This window comes from Scatophagus argus, chromosome 14 (genome assembly GCF_020382885.2).
Source record: "Scatophagus argus isolate fScaArg1 chromosome 14, fScaArg1.pri, whole genome shotgun sequence".
In the NCBI taxonomy this organism is placed as follows: Eukaryota; Metazoa; Chordata; class Actinopteri; family Scatophagidae; genus Scatophagus; species Scatophagus argus.
This window is the reverse complement of record NC_058506.1, coordinates 17,026,586-17,045,933: the sequence shown is the minus strand read 5'-3', so window position 1 is coordinate 17,045,933 and position 19,348 is coordinate 17,026,586. Positions and strand designations below refer to the sequence as shown.

The 19,348-nt window shown below is 43.0% G+C and overlaps 1 protein-coding gene across 8 annotated transcripts in view; it reads right to left on the bottom strand.

The window, feature by feature from the left end:
* Nucleotides 1-2,099: 2,099 nt before the first annotated feature.
* Nucleotides 2,100-19,348, bottom strand: part of rapgef6 (Rap guanine nucleotide exchange factor (GEF) 6) — a 131,769-nt gene continuing 114,520 nt past the window's right edge. For 4 of the 8 annotated variants that reach the window (XM_046409892.1, XM_046409894.1, XM_046409887.1 and 1 more), the window contains 12 exons: nucleotides 19,091-19,306; nucleotides 16,436-16,647; nucleotides 15,755-15,878; nucleotides 14,635-14,658; nucleotides 13,150-13,370; nucleotides 12,085-12,258; nucleotides 11,661-11,807; nucleotides 11,209-11,328; nucleotides 9,496-9,778; nucleotides 7,498-8,048; nucleotides 6,261-6,617; nucleotides 2,100-5,791 (listed from right to left, as the gene is read on the bottom strand). In XM_046409892.1, coding sequence (XP_046265848.1) covers nucleotides 5,769-5,791; nucleotides 6,261-6,617; nucleotides 7,498-8,048; nucleotides 9,496-9,778; nucleotides 11,209-11,328; nucleotides 11,661-11,807; nucleotides 12,085-12,258; nucleotides 13,150-13,370; nucleotides 14,635-14,658; nucleotides 15,755-15,878; nucleotides 16,436-16,647; nucleotides 19,091-19,306 — 2,452 coding nt within the window. In that variant the 3' untranslated portion in view covers nucleotides 2,100-5,768. The remainder of the gene's footprint in view (nucleotides 5,792-6,260; nucleotides 6,618-7,497; nucleotides 8,049-9,495; nucleotides 9,779-11,208; nucleotides 11,329-11,660; nucleotides 11,808-12,084; nucleotides 12,259-13,149; nucleotides 13,371-14,634; nucleotides 14,659-15,754; nucleotides 15,879-16,435; nucleotides 16,648-19,090; nucleotides 19,307-19,348) is intronic. The other 4 variants (XM_046409893.1, XM_046409889.1, XM_046409888.1 and 1 more) reach the window with 3 other exon arrangements.

The following is a 19,348-nucleotide window of genomic DNA, read 5'->3' as shown; positions in this document are numbered from 1 at the left end:
GGTAAAGTTTTCGTTTTCCCACCTCCTGCTCTCGGCTTCTGCTCCTGACAAAGTCGTAACTTCAAAGTCGAAACAGAGGAGAGGTGTGACACACACACACACACGCGCGCATACAGGCTGCACATATTACAAGACCCGAGCGTTCCCGCGTTTTCCACATTTCCTCCTCTGCCATCCAGTGGGGCTCTTTGGCCCTTTGTGATGTATAATTGAAGCTGTGTGTAATTTCAACCGACTCACTTCCAGTCGAATCCCACTCGGAGCTAAACTTCTCTCACCATCCTGGAATATTCTCTCTGAAGTGGAAAGACCAGCTCTTTGAACGTGCTGGTTCACATACCCCTCCCCCCCTGACCCCTTAAATCTCACCCCTTCACAGCCCTGACCCGTCTGCACAACATCCTTCCAACTTTTATCACAGGAGAAAGAACACAAAGCAGTTCAGACTGTTCTGTCCAAGTCAGTACAACATGCTGACGGTAACGGGGACATCGCTCTGAGGACAGAAATCTTATTTTCTTATCTGACGTCTCAAAATCTGAGAATAAATGAATAAAACTGGATATAAGGAGTTAAAGTCACTCAGTTTAAGTCAGCGATACTCTGTTCTCTTTATCCCCTCTGCTGTCCAACCTCTTTTCTGTGTTGCATTTTTAATGTTTTGGCCTTGGATTTAGACTAAGTTAGAACTGAGCAAACTCTATTAGCTGAAGAAGAGTGTGAGATGTTGTTGAAAGCTCTAGAAAAAGATAGCAAGTGGACTTTGAGTTTGCCAAACTCCTGCTTCTGACTGAATGCCATGTGATTTGGGGTAAATTAACCTTTTAAAAGTTACTTTTACGGGTTTCTGCTTAGCACAACTCACTGCTTAGAAAGAATTTATTCATTCCTGGTGTTTACTGTCTGCATGTAAGTACTGAGAAGCTTCATAAGTGGTTCACATTTTTCTGCTCATTTCAACCTGCATGAATAAGAATTTATAGTAGAAATGCACCATATATTACAGTGTACTCCCAGAATGATGTGTTGTTCCTCCGACACGCAGAGCAACCAGCATGACTTCCTGCTCCTCTGTGTGACAGTAAACCCTTAATGAGAAGTAAAAGGAACCTGACCTTGAGCACAGCTTGATGCTCTCCAGCTCTGATCAGATCTGATGCAGAGATGAACGCAGCAGAAGGCGGAGAGAGACAGCGAGGACAAAACCCAGGACATCTGAACAGCGTGAGGACAGATTAGATTCTTTCTCTTTGGTGTCAAGATCTACTGGTTAAAGGTGTCAGAAAGCAGATACTGCACCAAAAACACTGGCTGTTTGTCCTGACAAAACGTTAACAGAGGTTTACAAGGCCTCTGACAAGATATCAAATATCCAAATGGGATAAATTTAGCTGAAAATTGTCCTTAAACATCCATGTTACATAAAAGAGTGGTAAGTGACTTTTGTTATTTAACTAAGACCAGAACCTTAACATGTGAGCTCGAAGTGCTTTGAGTAGCTACCAAAAAATCATTAAAAAAAATAGGATTAGGTATCAGGAAATCAGATGCTGCAGGAAAATAAATTAATTTACTGTATAAAACATGTAAAATGACAGCTATGCTAGCAGATCAGATGGTTTTAAGCAAAGCGTCGCCTTGAGCTAAATGTTAACACCAGCATGTTAACACGCCAATGTTTAATAAGTACATTGTTTACCGCATTGACCAGTTCAGTTTAGTGTGTTAGCATGCTAACATTAGCTAATTAGCACTAAACACAAAGTACAGTTGAGGCTCACAGGAATGTCATCAGTTTTGTCATAAACCAGTTTTAGAGAAATTTCAATTGACCCGGTTATGGCACCACACGATCGACTGCAGATCGCAAACGTCAAGTCATGACATTACCACAATCAATAGCATTTATCCTCAGGGAACCATGAATATCTTGAATATTTCAAGGTTGTTAAAATGTTTCAGTCAGCCCCAAAGTTACGGATTGTTTCCTTTGAATTATTTTAGAGGCCTGAAAAGGTAAAGAAAAGTTAAATATATCTCCATTTGGTTTGGATGAGAAGTCATAACCACATATCAACCACCACGAGAAGACACAAAAATGTTTCTGCTTAACATTTTATTCATTGTCCAAATTCATATCAGTAGACTTGGAGAAATAAAAGGTATTTTTTTCCTTTTTATACTCTCTTATTCTCTTAAAGAAAAAAATATAACAACTATTTACAATCACTCGTAAAAAATACATAAAAAGCGTATGAGCAAAATCATGTTGTCTTTCTAAAAGACATAAGTTACAACAGCTATGACAAGTGTGAGACGAAAGCAAACTTTAAGCCACAGACCAAGTTAATACCTCTTTGTACAGTTTGTGCAGCACACTCACCACATTGAAGCTTATTGTTGTGCATTTCTGCTGTAATGCCAAAAGATGTCTACAAGAAACACATTCACATCTCTCTTATTGCATTCCGGGTAACATGGCAGGACATCTGAGGGCAGGCTGAGGGGTGAGGGTGGGGGCTATATTACAATCAGATAGATATTTTCATCATGCCGTGAGAGAGAGAATTAAAGTTTATCCTCTCCGGGTTTTAAGTTGTTAAAAACACTGACATGTTATATTCACAGTGCCAGGAGCTGCTCACTGCCAGATCCTCTATGAAAACAAAAACCTGCTGTATGCAGAGAAGAAGAAGAAGAGGAGGAAGAAGGAGGAGGAGGAGGAGGAGTTAGAGAGAAAGTAAGAAAAAGAAGTTGCTTAGCTCTCAATTTAACAACTGAGAGCAGGTCGAAATACACACAGAGCATTTCTTGTGACTTTTGAGTAAGATCTGTGCCACTCCTAATACCTCGGCCTACCTTTTTGTAAATCATCCATTCAGAATAATAATAATAATACTGATTTATAGTTGAGAATCTGAGGAATACAGTTGTGCAAAAATAAAAAAGAAAAAAAAGAAAAGATGAATTGTCAGTTTCTGACTCAGTCTGTTTCAACTATTGATATTATTTAAAAAGGAAAAAAAAGGAACAAGCAGTCGCAGTGGATAAACGAGTGCAGTGAGAGGAAAGGTTTAAAGTCCTGCTGAGCTGACACTGCTGAGAGAAAGGCGGGCCGATAATCGACACGGCACTGACTTGCTCTGGTTAGTTCTAACAGATGGGCATGTTATCGCATCAAAAAACTACTTTCAATCATTCGGTCTGAGTATGAATGAGCGTCGCCTTGTGTCATGCGACCGATGGCAGGAGACCCACATGGCGCCCGCCTTTCTGCAGGCGGGAGCAATCAGAGCTGCAAACTAAAAAGGCTTTTTTTGATTTTATTGAAAATGACTTCTGAGCCTTTCTTTATGTGCTGTAAGCCCAGATTGCATCAAAATTAGATTTTTTTGGGGAAAAAAAAAGAAAGCTATGTTGGTCCCAAACTCGCAAATATAATTCCACAACACACACACACACACACACACACTCATATCCCAAAACACAGCAGCAATTACAACTACAGACGAAGCAGAAATGGCACCAACAGCAGAGTGTGAGGGGAGAAAATAAGGTATGAACAATGACAAGAACTAATTCCTTAAAAGACTCCTGAAACAGGGCAATCACAACCTCAGATTTTTTTTCTTATAACAAAATATTCAAAAATAGCCTTTACAGAGGACTCTCTTCTCTCATCTATACATTAATTTATGGCAAAGAAACAACAAAAATATATATGTATAAATTCATATATATGCCATGTATATATTAGCATTAATCATTTCAAGTCTTTGTGTGGCAAACAAATCTGAGGAAGCATCACAGAGCCGCGAGACAGAAAGCAGAAGAGAAAGTCGAATTCCAGTTACACCCCGATGCACTGCAGGTAAACACAATTCAAAACTATTTTCCTTTTCCGAAACTTAACTCAGAATGTACAAATTTGCTTCTGTTTTCAATACAAATAAACATTTTCAAGCACGTCCTTTAAATATTTTACAAAATGCACTATCAACATGGAGAGGAGATGCAAGCCAGGCGTTACAACACGTTATCTTTTGACTTGTTTTGCTGCTCGTTCTGTTTAAATAAGAAGCAAAAACCAATAAGAGAGGTACACTGTGAGCACACAGTCAAAGTTTATGCTGCATCTCGTATTCCTGCTGCATTATAAACAAATTTACAAGGTCAAATCAACCTGGAGAATTACACTTTAACATCTCAGCCTGTAATTCAACAGACAACTAGACTAATAAACATTGTAAACAAAATGTAAGCCTCGGCGCAAACACTGTCCTTTGTCTTTTTGTACACCAACTAATATTCTGGTGTATGTGTGTGTGCATGCATGCACGATGCGTGACCACACAGTGCTAATTTATCGTTTGATTATAGCTGCTGCAATAGAATAACAACACACGCTTGGACTGTACAGGAAAGCGGCGAGGCATTTGTTCGTCAGCTCATTAAAAACGAGTTATAATACAGTTTCTATAGAACATCCAGGAGGCAGCATGCTGCTAAAGTACCTCGCGTCAGGCCGAACGAGCAATAAGAGGGGTGGGCTGGGGAGGCGAGAACGCGACACGAAGACAAAAAACTGCCTGAAAGATTCAGCATTTTTTTTTTTGTCCGTAAAGCTCAACACGGTCCAATAAACACAAACAGACGCGCTCCCTGTTATGTCGGGAGTTTAACTTCTCCTCTAGAAAGAGGAGTGAGACATGAGGCTCTACGAGGCTCCTGGCCGATTCCTGACGTCAAATAAAGTCAAAAGCGTAAGCAGCGGGTTAGCGAAGACAGTTTTGTAGCCGCTTTTTTTTGTATCCATTTGGTTTGTTTGTGGGGACTGACTTTGAATTGGGTGAATTTACATCATCAGTGCCGGGGTCTGACACAGGCCCATCAAGACCCCTAAAAAAAAATATCTAAAAAATAGTTTTTTCTTGTCTCTTATTTATCTACATTCATCTTCTTTTGAGCTGACCGCAAACTGCGAACAAAACCAACGAAAACAATAATAAATAAACTTTCCCCCACGTGCTAATGTTCACTGTAATACTTGTACTGCTGACTGCAGCTTTCTATCCCTTTGTCTGCTGCTCCTCCTCTTCCTCCTCACTACTCTCACATCAAAATATGCAAAGCGCAGAGATGCAAAGAAAAGAAGAAAAACAAATCTGTTTACACACAAAAACAATCACTGTACAACAGGTTAAAACTGTAAAAAATAAAATTAAAAAAAGCTAAAAAAGCAATGCAAAAAAAAACTTCAGACAAGGAAGCTTGGAGCTCAAAATGGAGGTACGTGGTGGTCTGGTTCCATGGAGGACGACTTTGTCTCGTGAGACACTGATATTAACACTCAATCCTTCTTTTATTTGTCCTTTTTTTCCTCTCCATCACCTTCATCATAGCCTTTTTTTCTGCTTTGTTCAAGAGTTTTTAAAAAAGTTTCTAAAATCTTTCTTCTTTGTTCTGTGAAATGAGTTTAAAAAGAGATGATTGTACAAGTCCTGGGAGCAGGAGGAAAGGTCCGCCCCCAAGCCCTGCTGTGGTCCACAGGTGCATTATGGTCCGTGGTGATGTCACACAGGGTTGGAAGGAGGGGTTTTGGAGAATGTGCTGTGATGTGCGTGTTGTTGGCAGGCTGCTAGCTTAGTCCGCTTAGTCCAAAGCCCGAACAGCACGACTTGGTCCGTGTGTTTGTGTGTGTGTGTGTGTGTGTGTGTGTGTGTGTGTGTGTGTGTGTGCGTGCGTGCGTGAGTGTGACGTCACCGTCTCTACACTGCAGACACTTGTTCATCTGGAACAGAGAAGAGAGGACAGCGTTTGGCAGAGTCTACAGGTTTATAAGCCCTAAAGTTTTCTGCAGTTTAAATTTAGATTTTTTAGGACTTTTTAATACCACAGAAAAGGCAATAATATCACAAAGTGATCAATAAGATACGACCAGGACTGTTTCATATGAATTAATCCTTACTAGCACTTAGTTTCATGACTGCTCCCTTGATTTAGATATTTGTAATTCTCTAAACGCTAATAATTATTACGGTCCTATAACCACTATACTGTAACCGTTTCTACCATTAAAATCTGATGACTCACCATCGTCAACCTGCAAACTGTCACATCAATGATTTATGAATTACAGTAAGTGATGGTTTAGTAGGAGCATGTCTTCCTTAAGGGAATCAACAAAGGGAATCCATTTTTTTAACTCTTTAAAAGTCGAACCCTGCTGCTTTCTCTTTGCACCGCCCTGTGGGACGTACCATCCTCACTGTCAGCCAGCTCCTGTGGCGGGAGGCAGATGCTGGGCGGTCTGGAGTGGCCCTGCGTGGAGCCGGCGGTCCGAGCCTCTTGGTGGTGGAGGTGATGGTTAGCAGCCAGCCTCCGTGCTTCAGCCAGACCACCCGCCGCTCCAGGGCTCTGCAGGAGTTTGCTCCTCTGCAGGGCCACACTGTAGTCCGGAGGTCTGAGGTGAGGAGGCCTTGGGGGGAGACCTCCTGGACCACCGACTACTCCGTCTGTGAGGCCGAGATCCCCCAGAGCCAGACCCTGGTAGCCTGGAGGGGTGGGAGGGGGAGCTCGGTAACGCTCATCCTTGGCGGGGGAGGTGACACAGTACACTGGATGGAGGTGTAGACCAAAAGAAAGGGAGGGATGGGGCAGTGGAGGGGAGTGACGGATGTGGGGTGGAGATGTGTGGGGAGGGGAGAAACAAAGGAAAATAATGGAAAAATTAAATGTGACGTTTCACAAACACATTACTACACATGCAAGAAAACGTGTTGAAAATGAAAAGAAACGTATACGACCGATGAGATGGATGGCTGCAGCAGATACAGACAGAACTAGAGCTGCAACTAATGATCACTGTCACTCTTTAATAATCTGTCCGTTATTTCCCAGATTAATCGATTAATCGTTTGGTTAAGTGAATAGTGAAAATAAGGCTCATTGTTATTTCCCCCAGAGCCAAAGGTGACGCCATCAGATCGCTTGTTTTGTCTAAAGATATTTAATCTACAAGTGATGTAAAACAAGCAAATTCTCACATTTGAGAAGCTGGAGGCAGAGAATGTTTGACTTAAACGATTAATCGATTATCAAAATGTTTTGCTCTGTTGATCCACCAGGTTAATCCACTAATTGTGTTGGCAAATGGACATTATGCCGTCTCATAAAACTAGCAAACTGCAAAGCCTTACAGTTCACCCTGAAGCCACAGCTGGGGATCCAAAAGACAAATTTAGACTCTGGCTGATGAGGATGCGTCATAACTCCTGTCACATGGAGATCTGTTTGGGATCTTAGCCCGACATCAAAGAAATGCCAGAGTGTAACATCTGCCTTTTGTTCACTACATCGCAACAGCAGACTTTATTTACTGTGTAATGGAGAAGACTTTTCTCTAATGTAACTATCCAGACGACCACACATGCCTCAGCAGTTGACCACCGTCACATTGTCGCTACAGGGAATCAAACTCGCAACCTGAGCCCTCACCTATCAGGCCCTTCTCTGTGCTTGACGTCACCGTTTTGTAGACGGGGTCTGTGCTTTGCCCTCCTTCCTCGTTGGTTGGCGAGGAGGGGTGCTCCGAGGTGTTTCTCCGCTTTATTGTGCCGTAATTCCCCTCGTAGTTGTCCGACAGCGAGCTGGACGACGCCCAGCTCTGTCGCGACTGATTGGACAGATCCGAGCTGGAGTTTCTGGAGTGCTGCTTGGCGGCGGTGTCCTCGTTTGCCCACGAGTGAGCGGCGGCCTCGACCTCGGCTATCGGCCCGGCCAGCTGCGTGTGCTTGAAGGCGCCCAGGTGCGTGTGCGGGAGGGAGAGCGGATGGCCGTGGATGCCGTGGTCCCAGGGCCGGCAGGAGGAGGTGGGGAGGCTCTGGAAGGAGTCGTGCGAGTTGGAGGAGCAGGACGTCCAGCTGCCGCGGCCGCTGTCAGCCACAGAGTCCAGAGAGGTGTGGTCCGGGGCCAGCTCCTCCGTTGAGGTGGAGGAGGTAAAGGTGGAGGCTCGCGGTACGTATCCTCGAGCCAGCAACAAGGAGCTGCTGTGGACAACAGAGTGAAAATATGAAGAGGTGAATGCGCACCGTGTAGAAGCCTGATATTGGAAACTTTATCCCGTCAAAGGACCACAAAAATTAGGTCATTTGAAACACCCTGAGGGCAAAACAGGACAGGATTAAGTTCAACTTCAGCTATGAAATTCAGTTACTGTAAATGTTCAGTCATTAAAGTCTAAGCCTCATCTGTACACCAAAATCACAAAACAAACATTTGACAACATTACCCACATGATAGATCACTATGTCTGGCTTTAAAAAAAAAAAAAAAACTTTTCAAAGTTTTTCTTTTTTTTTTCCAAAACTGTGAACACGATTTTACTGGACAAACAAGACACTCAATGAAACCGAGCCATATTTTATAAAAGGGGCTCGTGTTATATGGCAAGGCTGTTGAGGTAATATAATACGAGACAAGTGGACAGATTATTGCGTCCGAAGATATTTTATAGTCTCCACTTTGTGAGACATCATGTAGGAACAATAAACAAACAGCAGACAATAAAAAAAGGTGTGCTGTTTACTCGGGCAGATTAAAAAGCAGCCTGCGTGAAAACCGATATGTTGTTAATGGAGAAAAGGAGGAGAGAGGAGGGCAGTAAAAACGGGACGCTAATAAAAACCTGGCGTGTTTTATGACTTCCTGTTCTCTGAGTTTTAATGAGGAAAAGGACATGATTGGAACCCAGCTGGGAGAGGAAATGGAAGAGCGGCTCGAGGTAGCAGACCGTGTCCGTGTGGTGCCGTTCTGCTCATGTTGTCCAATGGGATTTTTTTCTTCTTCCTTTTTTATTTTTTTAAAACTTTGTTTATTGTGAGTCATAGCTCTTATACCAATTAATTTTTCGCCAAGGTACGGGTAAGACACTAAAAAAAAAGCGTTTAAAGTTTAGAAGGCTGGAAAACAAAATCTAAAAAAACGTCTGTCGTTTTGAAGTCCTCAAATCTTAGGTCCTCAAGCAAGTTTAGTCTCATTTGGACAAGATTTATTTCTCCAGGGAAGCTGAGGTGCTTTCGCTATTTGTGCTGAGCTGGTCAGTGATTTTACACCCCCCCACACGCACCAGTAATAACAACAGCAACAATTACTGACTGTTTTTCAGTGAACCCGCAGGTCCTCTTGTAATGTAAGTTCAGTCCAGAGAGACGCTTGAATTTTATAGCAAATGAGTTTTTTGTGCCACAGTTACTGAGTTTTGTCAGCAGACGGAATAGAAAAGGATTCTGTTAACCTGAAAGATCACTGAGAGGACACTGACTAACCAGATTTTTCTCGCCTGACCCGACCTTATTTTCTTGCGGCTTAGTTCTTTTAGGTGCGATACTGATGCAAACGGCTGACACATTAAGACCCTTACTTAACGTCTGATGCTCTCTTCTCACCCTAAATTATTTCACCTAACCAGAACTGAATTGAACTGATGTTAATTACCTTGTGCTGGGCTGGTTGTAGTCAGTATTTAAGTGTGCGTGAGTTGCTGCTGTGCTCTCAGCAACTGGAACAGGTGTTGTGGTTGCAGATGTAGTTGTACTAGCAGCAGCAGCAGCAGCAGCAGTAGTAGTAGCAGTACAGGTCCTGTTGCTGTTATTACACCGGTCCTCAGGCCCGGGAGCCGGCATGGAGTCAACAGAGCAGATACTGGAGCGGGAAGAGATCTCGCTGTGACTCGAGTCCGACAGGTTGTCTGCTTTACCAGCTGGCAGGAGCGTGTACCCTGGATAGAGGAACATTTAGGACATTTATATTTGAACATGACGTAAAAACACAGATTATAATGATGGAGAAAATGCAAGACGGAGAGAGGGGATGAGGATGGAAAGTGAAAGGGATCAATGCCAAAGATGGAGAAGATGGGGAGGCAATTTGAAGTTTCAATTTGTTTTTTAATAGCAAATACTTAAAACTAACACTGTTAATCCAGTAAAAATCTATAATACTTAGAATTAGCTTGTCTTGTAAAGTGCAGTAATTTCCATCACGCTCACACAAATCAGTCGCAGGTTTCAGAAACTGTGAGCCTGTGAAGTTTTAACCACTTCGAAAAGTGTGAACTGTGAAATGAAAATGCTGGATTGGGTAGAAATGAAGTGAAGGACACCGTTAGGGTCACAGTTTAAACTTCATGTCAGACGAACCTGTTGAACCAAATCATTTCTGACTGCGGGGAAATTAAATGAACACGGCAATAAAATACTGCAAGCTACACAAGAACGTCTCATACCAAAACCAAGAGGATCTTTCTCTTGTGAAAATGCATTTCAAAAATATCCTTCATTCTGGGATTTCAATGAAAAGGTGGATATGCTTTCTGTTTTGTCAGTGACATATGTGACTGCTGAAGTTGCAACACTGAAAAATGAACAGCATTATACCCATGAATAAAGGCACCTCTGAGACTAACACCTGGTGTGGGGGCATCAGTTTTACTGGCTGTCATTTGCAATGGAAACACTAATTGAAAATTCATGCCACTAGATTACTCAGCAAATAAGTGGATGAATCAGTTATTTCATCAGACAGTCTTTCTCCTGGGGTGTCTGTCCCTGCAGAGCCAAAGGAAAGGGTTGGGGCTGACCGACCTCCTGGCTCTCTGCTCTTCCTGTCCTTGTCTCAGATCCTGAGCTGAGGAGGGCACAACCTCATCCCTGTTCAGATGTGGCCTGCCCGCCACTGTCCTGTCCCTGGACTGACTCCTTTCCCTCAGTGCCCTGATTGGTGACATCAACCTTGTCCTGATGGGGGACTTGGTGGGTTTGGGTCTCTTTAGCGGGGGCTGGGAGAGAGGTGACAGAGTAATGGGTCTTGGCCCCGGAAGACTGGGAGGAGACCCAGTGCGGACCATGGGATGCACCCCATGCGTACCCGTCGTTCCTGCTCTTACCCCCTGAAGCATTAGCCTTGAATTTGCCTGTGCACCCTGGTTGTTCTCCTGCCTGGTTCTCCCTCTCTTTTGCCCTGACGGAAACAAGCCTCTCTGAACTTCTTCAGTCTTCTCCTGCATCATCTGCTCTTTTTCCTTTTCCACTTCATTTCCTTTCTGGTTCTCCTCATCCTCCTCTTTCTCCTGATTGTCTCTCTCCCTGCTACGCTCTCGGCTATGCTGCCTGGTCATCTGCAGGATCCTCTTGTGGAGGAGAGCCCCACCTATGCCGTAGCTGCGCAGGCTGACGGTGCCGGCTTTGGTGCTGGCGTCGCTGGTCAGCGAAGATGAAGATCCTGACAAATTCATCTGGCTGGAGTTCTGGGACTTGGCCGCACCTCCCACTGACAAGGAAGAAAGAGAAGGCTTTTTCAACTTGAGCATAGTGACAATTCCAGTCAAAAAGGACATTCAGGCCAAGGTAATCATCTAGTTACTAACAACAAAACATGCAATCCCAAAAGTTTTCAAGGAAGGAAAAGGGTGAAATAAATTGACTTCTACCCTTAACATACATGAGGACATACCCTCGACAGAGTTTCTGAGTGACTCAGTAAGAATATCATTAGTGTTTCAGAGCTCTGCTTCCATCTGACTGTTTCACTGAATAAACTCTGGGCCTCCTCTTCACCTAAAGTAACCTCCCTTGGATAAAAGCACGGTTTCTGTAGCTCACCTTTACGTGGGGAGCCCTGCGGCGACACCGTGGGGCTGGAGTGAAGCGAGGAGATGGTGGAGACGGTGTCATCAGATGGTCTCTTGGCACCCCACTCCTCTGATGAGTTCACTTGAGGTTTCTTCACCACTTGAGGAGAGTTTGAGTCTGGAGAAATAAAGAAAAAAGAGAGAGAGAGAGAGAGAGAGAGAGAGAAAAGGTATCAGAAAATGTAATCATCCTGAGTTTGTCAAACACCTGCAACAATACAGAAATGAGAAATGAAAAGTATTTTTCCACTAAGATTTCACCAGTTAGTAAGTTAGTTAGTAAGAGAGATATGGGATGATTAAAATGAAATTCTAAATACAAAAACTCATAAGGAAATAACTCTACATAAATGAAAATGCTGATGACATGTACAGTACAGTGCAGGTGTACTAACTGGATGTGCCTATGTCCTTGGCAGTGCTCTTCTTTCGCAGAGGATTCAGTGGGACCTGGACCTGAAGGACTTGTGACACTCGGTTTTGTGTCTTCCCCGAGGGCAGAGCCGACCGCAGAGACACTGGAGACATGTCTGACTTGGTGGATCGTCTCTCGCTCAGGTTTTTGGACACTAAAACCGTGGGAAGGATGATGAAAAATGTACAAGCAGAACAATGTTTAAAACATCAACCGTTTTTAACTTTCTGAAGAGGTTCAGTCCAGGTACTCAGCATGACAGTGATGGGAAAACGTCACATCACATTATCTTTCCAGGCTTTTTGTTCAATCTGTAAACCTTTGGAGGCCTTCCGAAGTTTGACTTCTAAAATTATATCACATTTTCCATAAGTCTCGAGCCTCTAGACCTGAGCATTAATCAGAATTTCAATCTGCATCCTGCAATTCCTTCCTGTCACAGTATCATTTATGACCAAACACCAGTTTCTCACATCTGTGATGGACCAGTAGGCACTGACACAATTGAATGATGGTCAGTTTAAAGCACTTCATATTTAGTTTACAATAACCCACTAAAAACATTATAATATAATGCCACTGTGTGCATGTTTTAGTTCTGGATGACATATAGATACTGCAGCATCTACAAACTGACTGAACCTGATTGAATTCCTGTTTTTCTCTGCAGGACATCTGCATGTACAGCAGATGGCAGTGCAAGCCAATAACACAAATGTGTCCTGTGTGAAGTACAGTGTATACGGTCAGATGAGTTATCGTCTAGCAACAGCTAATTTGATAAAGAAGAAAACATACATTTTAATATTTCTCAAAAAATATTTACCCTTCACTTTTTCCAGCTTTAAATTTCCAGAACTCAAACCCTAAATATATACTGAGTTGTACCGATTTACATTAAAGTACATACATGCATAAAACTGCTTGGAAAATGGCAAATCAAATCTATATAGTATCTTATAGGTACTTTTTACTGATACTTGTGAGTGTACCAAGCAGGATGAGGTTTACCCTGTGAAGTAGTCTCAGTTTCTGCGTCACTCACATGTGCTGTAGGATGGCTCACACTGCAGGGACATGATTTGGTGTTTCTCCTCATCCGTCTCCACCGTCAGGTTGGACAGGTACTGCTTCACCTTTCTGGCCATCTGAGCGTCTTCGTACAGCTTCTTGGCGTTGAGCAGCGAGCTGCGGCGCACTCGCTTCTTATGGGCACCGCCCTGCACATCCAGCATGTTGGAGTTGGTGCTGCCCTGACTCAGAGACCTAATGAGGAGAAGAGAGAGGGGGAGGAAGGGGAGTGGAGGGAGGAAAGGCAGAAGTGGGATGAAGTAAACAGAGAGAATAGGAAGAATAAGAAGGATTGAGGATGATGAAGTGGCAGAGAATAGAAGGAGAAAAATGAAGAGGAGAGGAACAGAAGAAATGCACATTAAAGTATAAAGACAGAAAACAAAAAGCCAGATTGAAAGAGGGAAGGAAAGAGTGGTAAACAAGAGTCAGTCCAATCAACAGTAAAACAGGCACAACTACTTTCTGTTCGAACACCTCTTCGACTATAAAGTCTGTACATCTGTCTTTGTGTTGGAGCGTAGCATTTTAAAACAGGACCATGCAACCGGGAGGGAGGCGGCTCCCGCTCTTGTGCCATGCTATCACAGTACAGAGCAGCAGAACATTCTGTCAGATGGAGGTTTAAAACAAAAAAAACAAAAAAAGGGGTTAGGAAACAAACGATGCACAAGATTCGATATGGGGAATATTATGTCAGGATGCAGATATGAGCGAACACCAAACCTGAGTCAAATAGTATCTATAAAGGTTTCTTGCGGTATTTCTTTGCCTCAAGAGCTTCATTCTCAACCTCGTAAGGGGCAACCGACAAGTCGATCGTATCATTTCGTGTTTTCACTGGCAGGTTTAGTTAGTCAGCTGCCATGGAACTGTAGCTGTTCACACTGAAATTTTTTTTCAGAGCATTTCAAGGACTTCTTGTCTGCGTTGGCTTAAAAGTTGAAGGTCAAAGTCCATTTAGCAGCTCTGGCGTTTAATCTTAAATTCCACAGCTGTTTTCAGTTCTACTTTATGTCTTTCAGTTTCATAAACTCTTGTCTGTTTGCCTGAGAAAAGAACATTTTATTCAACTGTATAATTGTACATTGAATGGCAATGAATTTGAAGAGTAAATGCCAGATATTTGACATTTGTCTTTACTATCTTTACCTATCAGTACGTCAGTGTGTCTGAAATTGCTTGGTAAAACACTGAGAATTATTTCAAGCTACTATATGACTCAAAGATACAGACAATTAATGGGCCAATGATGGACTTCAGTATGGTTCAAGTGAAGGGGCACTGTAAATGGAAGGGTTAATCACACACAAGCACAGGCAGACACACATGTACACTCAAGGTAAAGTTGGGGGGGGGGGGGGCATGCAGAGCTTATGATGGTGGGGATGCAGGATGGATTGAATTTTTGCTGGTCCAGACTGAAACTGGATGAAACCCAGTATCAGGACAAACTTACCCTAAACTCTTCCACCTCTTCTTCCTGCAAGCAAGAGGCGTGAAGATTGAAGCGTGACTTAAAGGCAAGTTCAGGGTTCGGGGTGGACAAGACTATGTTGAGGTCATGCCACAACAAACAAACAGGAAATGATTGACGATGGGACGACACCAGACATATGACATCTCCCCATATCAGTCTGAAGAGTGGGTGTCATGGCCTTGTGCATCACGCGCTCGTGAAAATAGGGCATTGTGTCACCTCTGAAAAGCTCTGTCATATATATTAGGTTTGTGCTTGGTAAAACACAACAAACAAGATCAGTAAACAAGATTTGTAACTCCAAAATAAGTCTGAAGACTGACATCATGAGCTTGTAGTATGGAGGGAGTGTCTGCAGGGGGCAGTCATGCACCGCAGCAGTGACAGATTGTGATAAACACACACAAACTGAGTGAGACTAACTACACACTGCGGTTGACATCAATTCTACCTCGCTTCCAGCCGATCCAGGCTCTGTGTTCTCCTGCTGCTGTACGTTTCAGCAGGGGAATGCAATCGAAATAACAAGAGGCGTGAACTGGACAGGAAGCGGGCAGGAATTAGTCAAACCTGAACTCAAGTGTGTGCCCGATCCAGTTTGTGAAGGATCCACGTCGGCTGGTGGAAGTACAGTGTGAAGTGGTCCCCTTTTTGCTCACATTTGCAATCTTCTGTAGTTAAGATTTCTTTTCTAAAACCTGTGATCTGCATTGCTACACTGCATTCATGCCTCTTTCTTTGCAACAGACGGAAAACGGAAGAGTAAGTTTTAAAGATACACAGAACTGAAGAGAGATGATTTTGCTTTTCTTTAATTTGTTCATTTCCCCAAAATGCAAATTAACCATTCACTGGGTCCTTTTCTCAATGTACTTTCTTTAAAAAAATAAAAACCTGATTACCCTTGAAAGACCTATGTTTTCGTGGATTTATTAGAGAAAAGTTCGATGTGACACTTTGTGATACAGCTAATTAAAAGCCTCACGTAGGGATTTTAAGAGACCCGCATACATGAAACCAGCCCCAACAGCATCAAGTTAAAGCAAAATTGGTCAATCTTGAAAGCTTGTGAGGGCTCTCGTTATGAAAAACAACCAACCTCTGTCTGAACATGAGGGCCGGGTCCATGTTGGCTGAGGTCAACCGCACCACATGTCTGATCTCCTTGGCGATCATCCTAAGCTTCTCGAAGTTCACAAGCCCGTCTACACTGGAGTCATTGCCTGAGAGGAAAAATGCAAAAACAAACAAACAAAACACACGCACAAAAACAGTGAGTGTGAAGGTCAGCTGTCAAAATGATATGATTAAATGATCATTATTTTGGGATATTTGCAGGATCATAACACTATTTCTGAGTGGAAGCTTCAAAGTAAAAATCTCCTTGTTCTGGTCTCGTTCTTGCCATTCCTCTCGGAGATCAAAGCGATCATACTGAGTCATGAGGGGCCATATGAGAATTTTTAGCAAATTAATTCAGCCAAATTTAGGGAAACTTTCTTTTCAATTCCTAACATGGCTCGACATGTAAGTGAAAATCTTTAAGGAGAAGTCAGTTTGGGCGCTCTTGACCTGAGTCAGTGTGATGTCTCAAAAAGGCAATGTGAGGAAGCCCTTAGCAGAAGTAGGCCTTCTGAGTGAGATTGAAATTGACCTTGTGCACATCACAGAGGAACTAGGGGACATTAAACTGTACATGTCAAACTTCCAGAAATGGCCTCATTTATTTATTTATTTTTTTTAGCTTATGGGCAATTCAAGGAAAGGTAGCAACATCTACCTTCATGTAAAAACGTGAGATCCTTTTTGACCACCGGGAACAGCGGGATGATGGGCGGTTGCATGCTCTGGCTGCTCAGGATGTTGCGGTACTTGGCCATGTTCCTGGACGGATCGAAGACGTCCTGCAGGTCTCCAAACAGTTTCTCGTACTTGCTGGGCAATTTCTCCCAAGAGCTCCGTAGCCGAGCCACCGGTGCCAAGTTCAGACCGCTATAGGAGAGAGGAAAGAGGTGCAAGGAAGGTGGGAGAGCGGGAGCAGGAAGACAGAGATTAATAGGTTATGGTTGGAGGAAGCGAGGGGAGGGTTAGAGGTAGAAATTAGGAAGTAGAAGAGGGAAAGGAGAGTGGACGACAAAGAAGGAGTATAGATTTACTGCATATGTTTTAATACATACATCCCAAGCAAAATCCTATACTGACATTTGCTTAATTGCCACTTTTCGAGTTAGTCAGCTTCAGTTAGCGAGGGCTCCATTTTCCAGAGCAGAAGACTCCTTGAGACAAAGTCATCTCTGAGCAGACTCATTTAGACAGCTGATAATTATGACTGGCACAGCATTTATTTCAGTTCTCCTCTTTCATTATCTTTCCAGTTCCTGTCTCATTCTCTTTCGCTCATTAACCTCCGCTGCTGCTGCTGCTGCGACTACCTTTCTATTTTCCTCACCGTTTTCCCCTCTTGGTCGGTACATTACTGTTTCACACACACGCAATCCCATGTCTCCTGCATAAATGATGTTAGTGGTGGTGCTCTTAAATTTAAGGCAAGCTGAACAGGGTGTGTCCACCATGAAACATTATGGGAAACCCTGGATGTTATCTTTCTTACACACACACACACACACAGCAGCTATGCCCCTGTCACTAGGCAGGTTATGCATCAGAGAGCCATATGTGCAAAGACATCCTGCTGTGAGGAGCAGTGTAAAGGGACGTGGAGGTCAGACACTTCTGTTCAAAAGTGCCTTTTACAGCAGCGAGCAGAGGATCACCATACTGCTGCGCTCCTTAAACTGTGAATCCAGACCTAAAGTGGACTCAAGAGAAGCTTTTATTGCAGACATAAAACATATCGCACCTATAATGACATTTAAAACGTATGCTATAACACCATTGCATTTTTTGGTTATGTGGTTGGTTGATTCAAAAGAGCACACTGCAAAACAAAAGTGTCTGAACAACCTATTAACCAGACTGGGCCAAGAAGAGAACATGACGTGTTGTTTTTGAATGATTACTCTCGGGACTGGGATGCAGCAGTAAAGAGTAAACATGGAGCAAGAGGAAGGAGTGGCATCATGTGCAGGTCTCTTTGACACAGTGTGACAATGAATTATATTAATATAGGAATTAATATTTTTATTTTATTTTACTTCTGTGTCGCGCCATGTATCATCCTGGAGGAACGCTGTTTCATTGTTGTATGTACTGCAGACACATAGCTGTAATTACAAATAAAGCTCCTTGAATCCTTGAAGCCACAATGATGTCACTGTGTGTAAAAAACATCATATGTTTAGTAATCATAATCAGGATTGACAAAGAGAAGCTTAGCTGAGGTCATCCTCTCCTGCCATTAAAAAGCAGACAGAATTCAGAAAGAAGCATTAGTTTTCTCCACTGTTATTTCTAATCTGTTTGTTGATTCTGCCTTGGTAGGAAAAAAAGGATGTTAAACTGCGTTCCAAAGACTCAGCAGACGTAGCACTAGAAAGACTGATGAGATGCCACCACATAAAAAAATTGAGACATTTGCATAAAAATGACATTTTGGCTGTTTTACAGGAGATCAAACACAGGGGAAACAGAAGTGGTCCTAGAAGAGAACCTTGAGGATTATCAAGTGGGCAAACGGTGAGTTCTAGTGATGCTGTATAAACAACAAGGCACAATGACAATACAGTTCTTAATGACTGTATTTTTTTCTCATGAATGTTTTCTTCTATTTCATTTTTGCACCTGGAACTTTTGTTTTACAAGGGGCTATATAAATTAAGTTATTATTAGCTAATATTGAAAATGCTTTCACAAAGATGGAAGCATAGCAAAATGTCTTTGTATGCCGAAGCATAAAGATTTCCCTTCACTGGGAGGAAGGGACCTAACCAAACCCCTGAAAACCAGCCCCATAAAGAGGTGTGTCTGCATACTTTTGTCTATATGGGGTAAGTAAGAGAATAACTCTCCTGTATAAACAAATACATTTGCAGCAGAGGCTTTCAACACAATCACATCTTCAGGTTCACTCCTAAAACACGCTTGTCAGCTCAAACTGCCCCTTACAACAGGGCTGGAGTGCACACACCCTCAGCTCTACCAGCCATATAGAGCCAAAGCCATGGAAGCCAGTGGGAATTAACAACAGCAGCAAACAATAAGTGCAGCCGTTACTAAGGGACTCTTGGGATGCGGTAAGGTTGCTGAGGTAGAGTCTGTGTGGTTTGGGAGAACCAGGGCTGATTCAATGAGCTGACGAGGATGAGGGAGAGAGGAAGAGGAGGTGAGGAAGGTTCTCTTGAGCATGAGGGGAAGGAGACAAATGACGAAAAGAACAAGAATCCCATCTTTGGTGCTACAACTGCGAATGTGTCACTAAACTAAATTTAGGAAGCCAGAGTGCATGAAAACTCTTCAAACCCAGCAATGAGCCCACCTGATAATAGCAAACATGGAGTTGAAGTTCTTGCACTCTCTGCAGTGCAGGGCGATCTTGATGAAGTGTTTGATGGTCTTCATCCTCTTCATGGCGTTGGGCTCCTTGAGGATCTCTGTGGCCACCCAGAAGGTCTCCTGGTTTATAACCTCCTCAAACTGTTTCAGATTACCGCTTCCCGTTGAGGAGTCTAGTTTAAACAAGTCGTCTACGTACCTGCGAACCATGACAAAAAGGGAGCGTGCAAGAAAAAACATT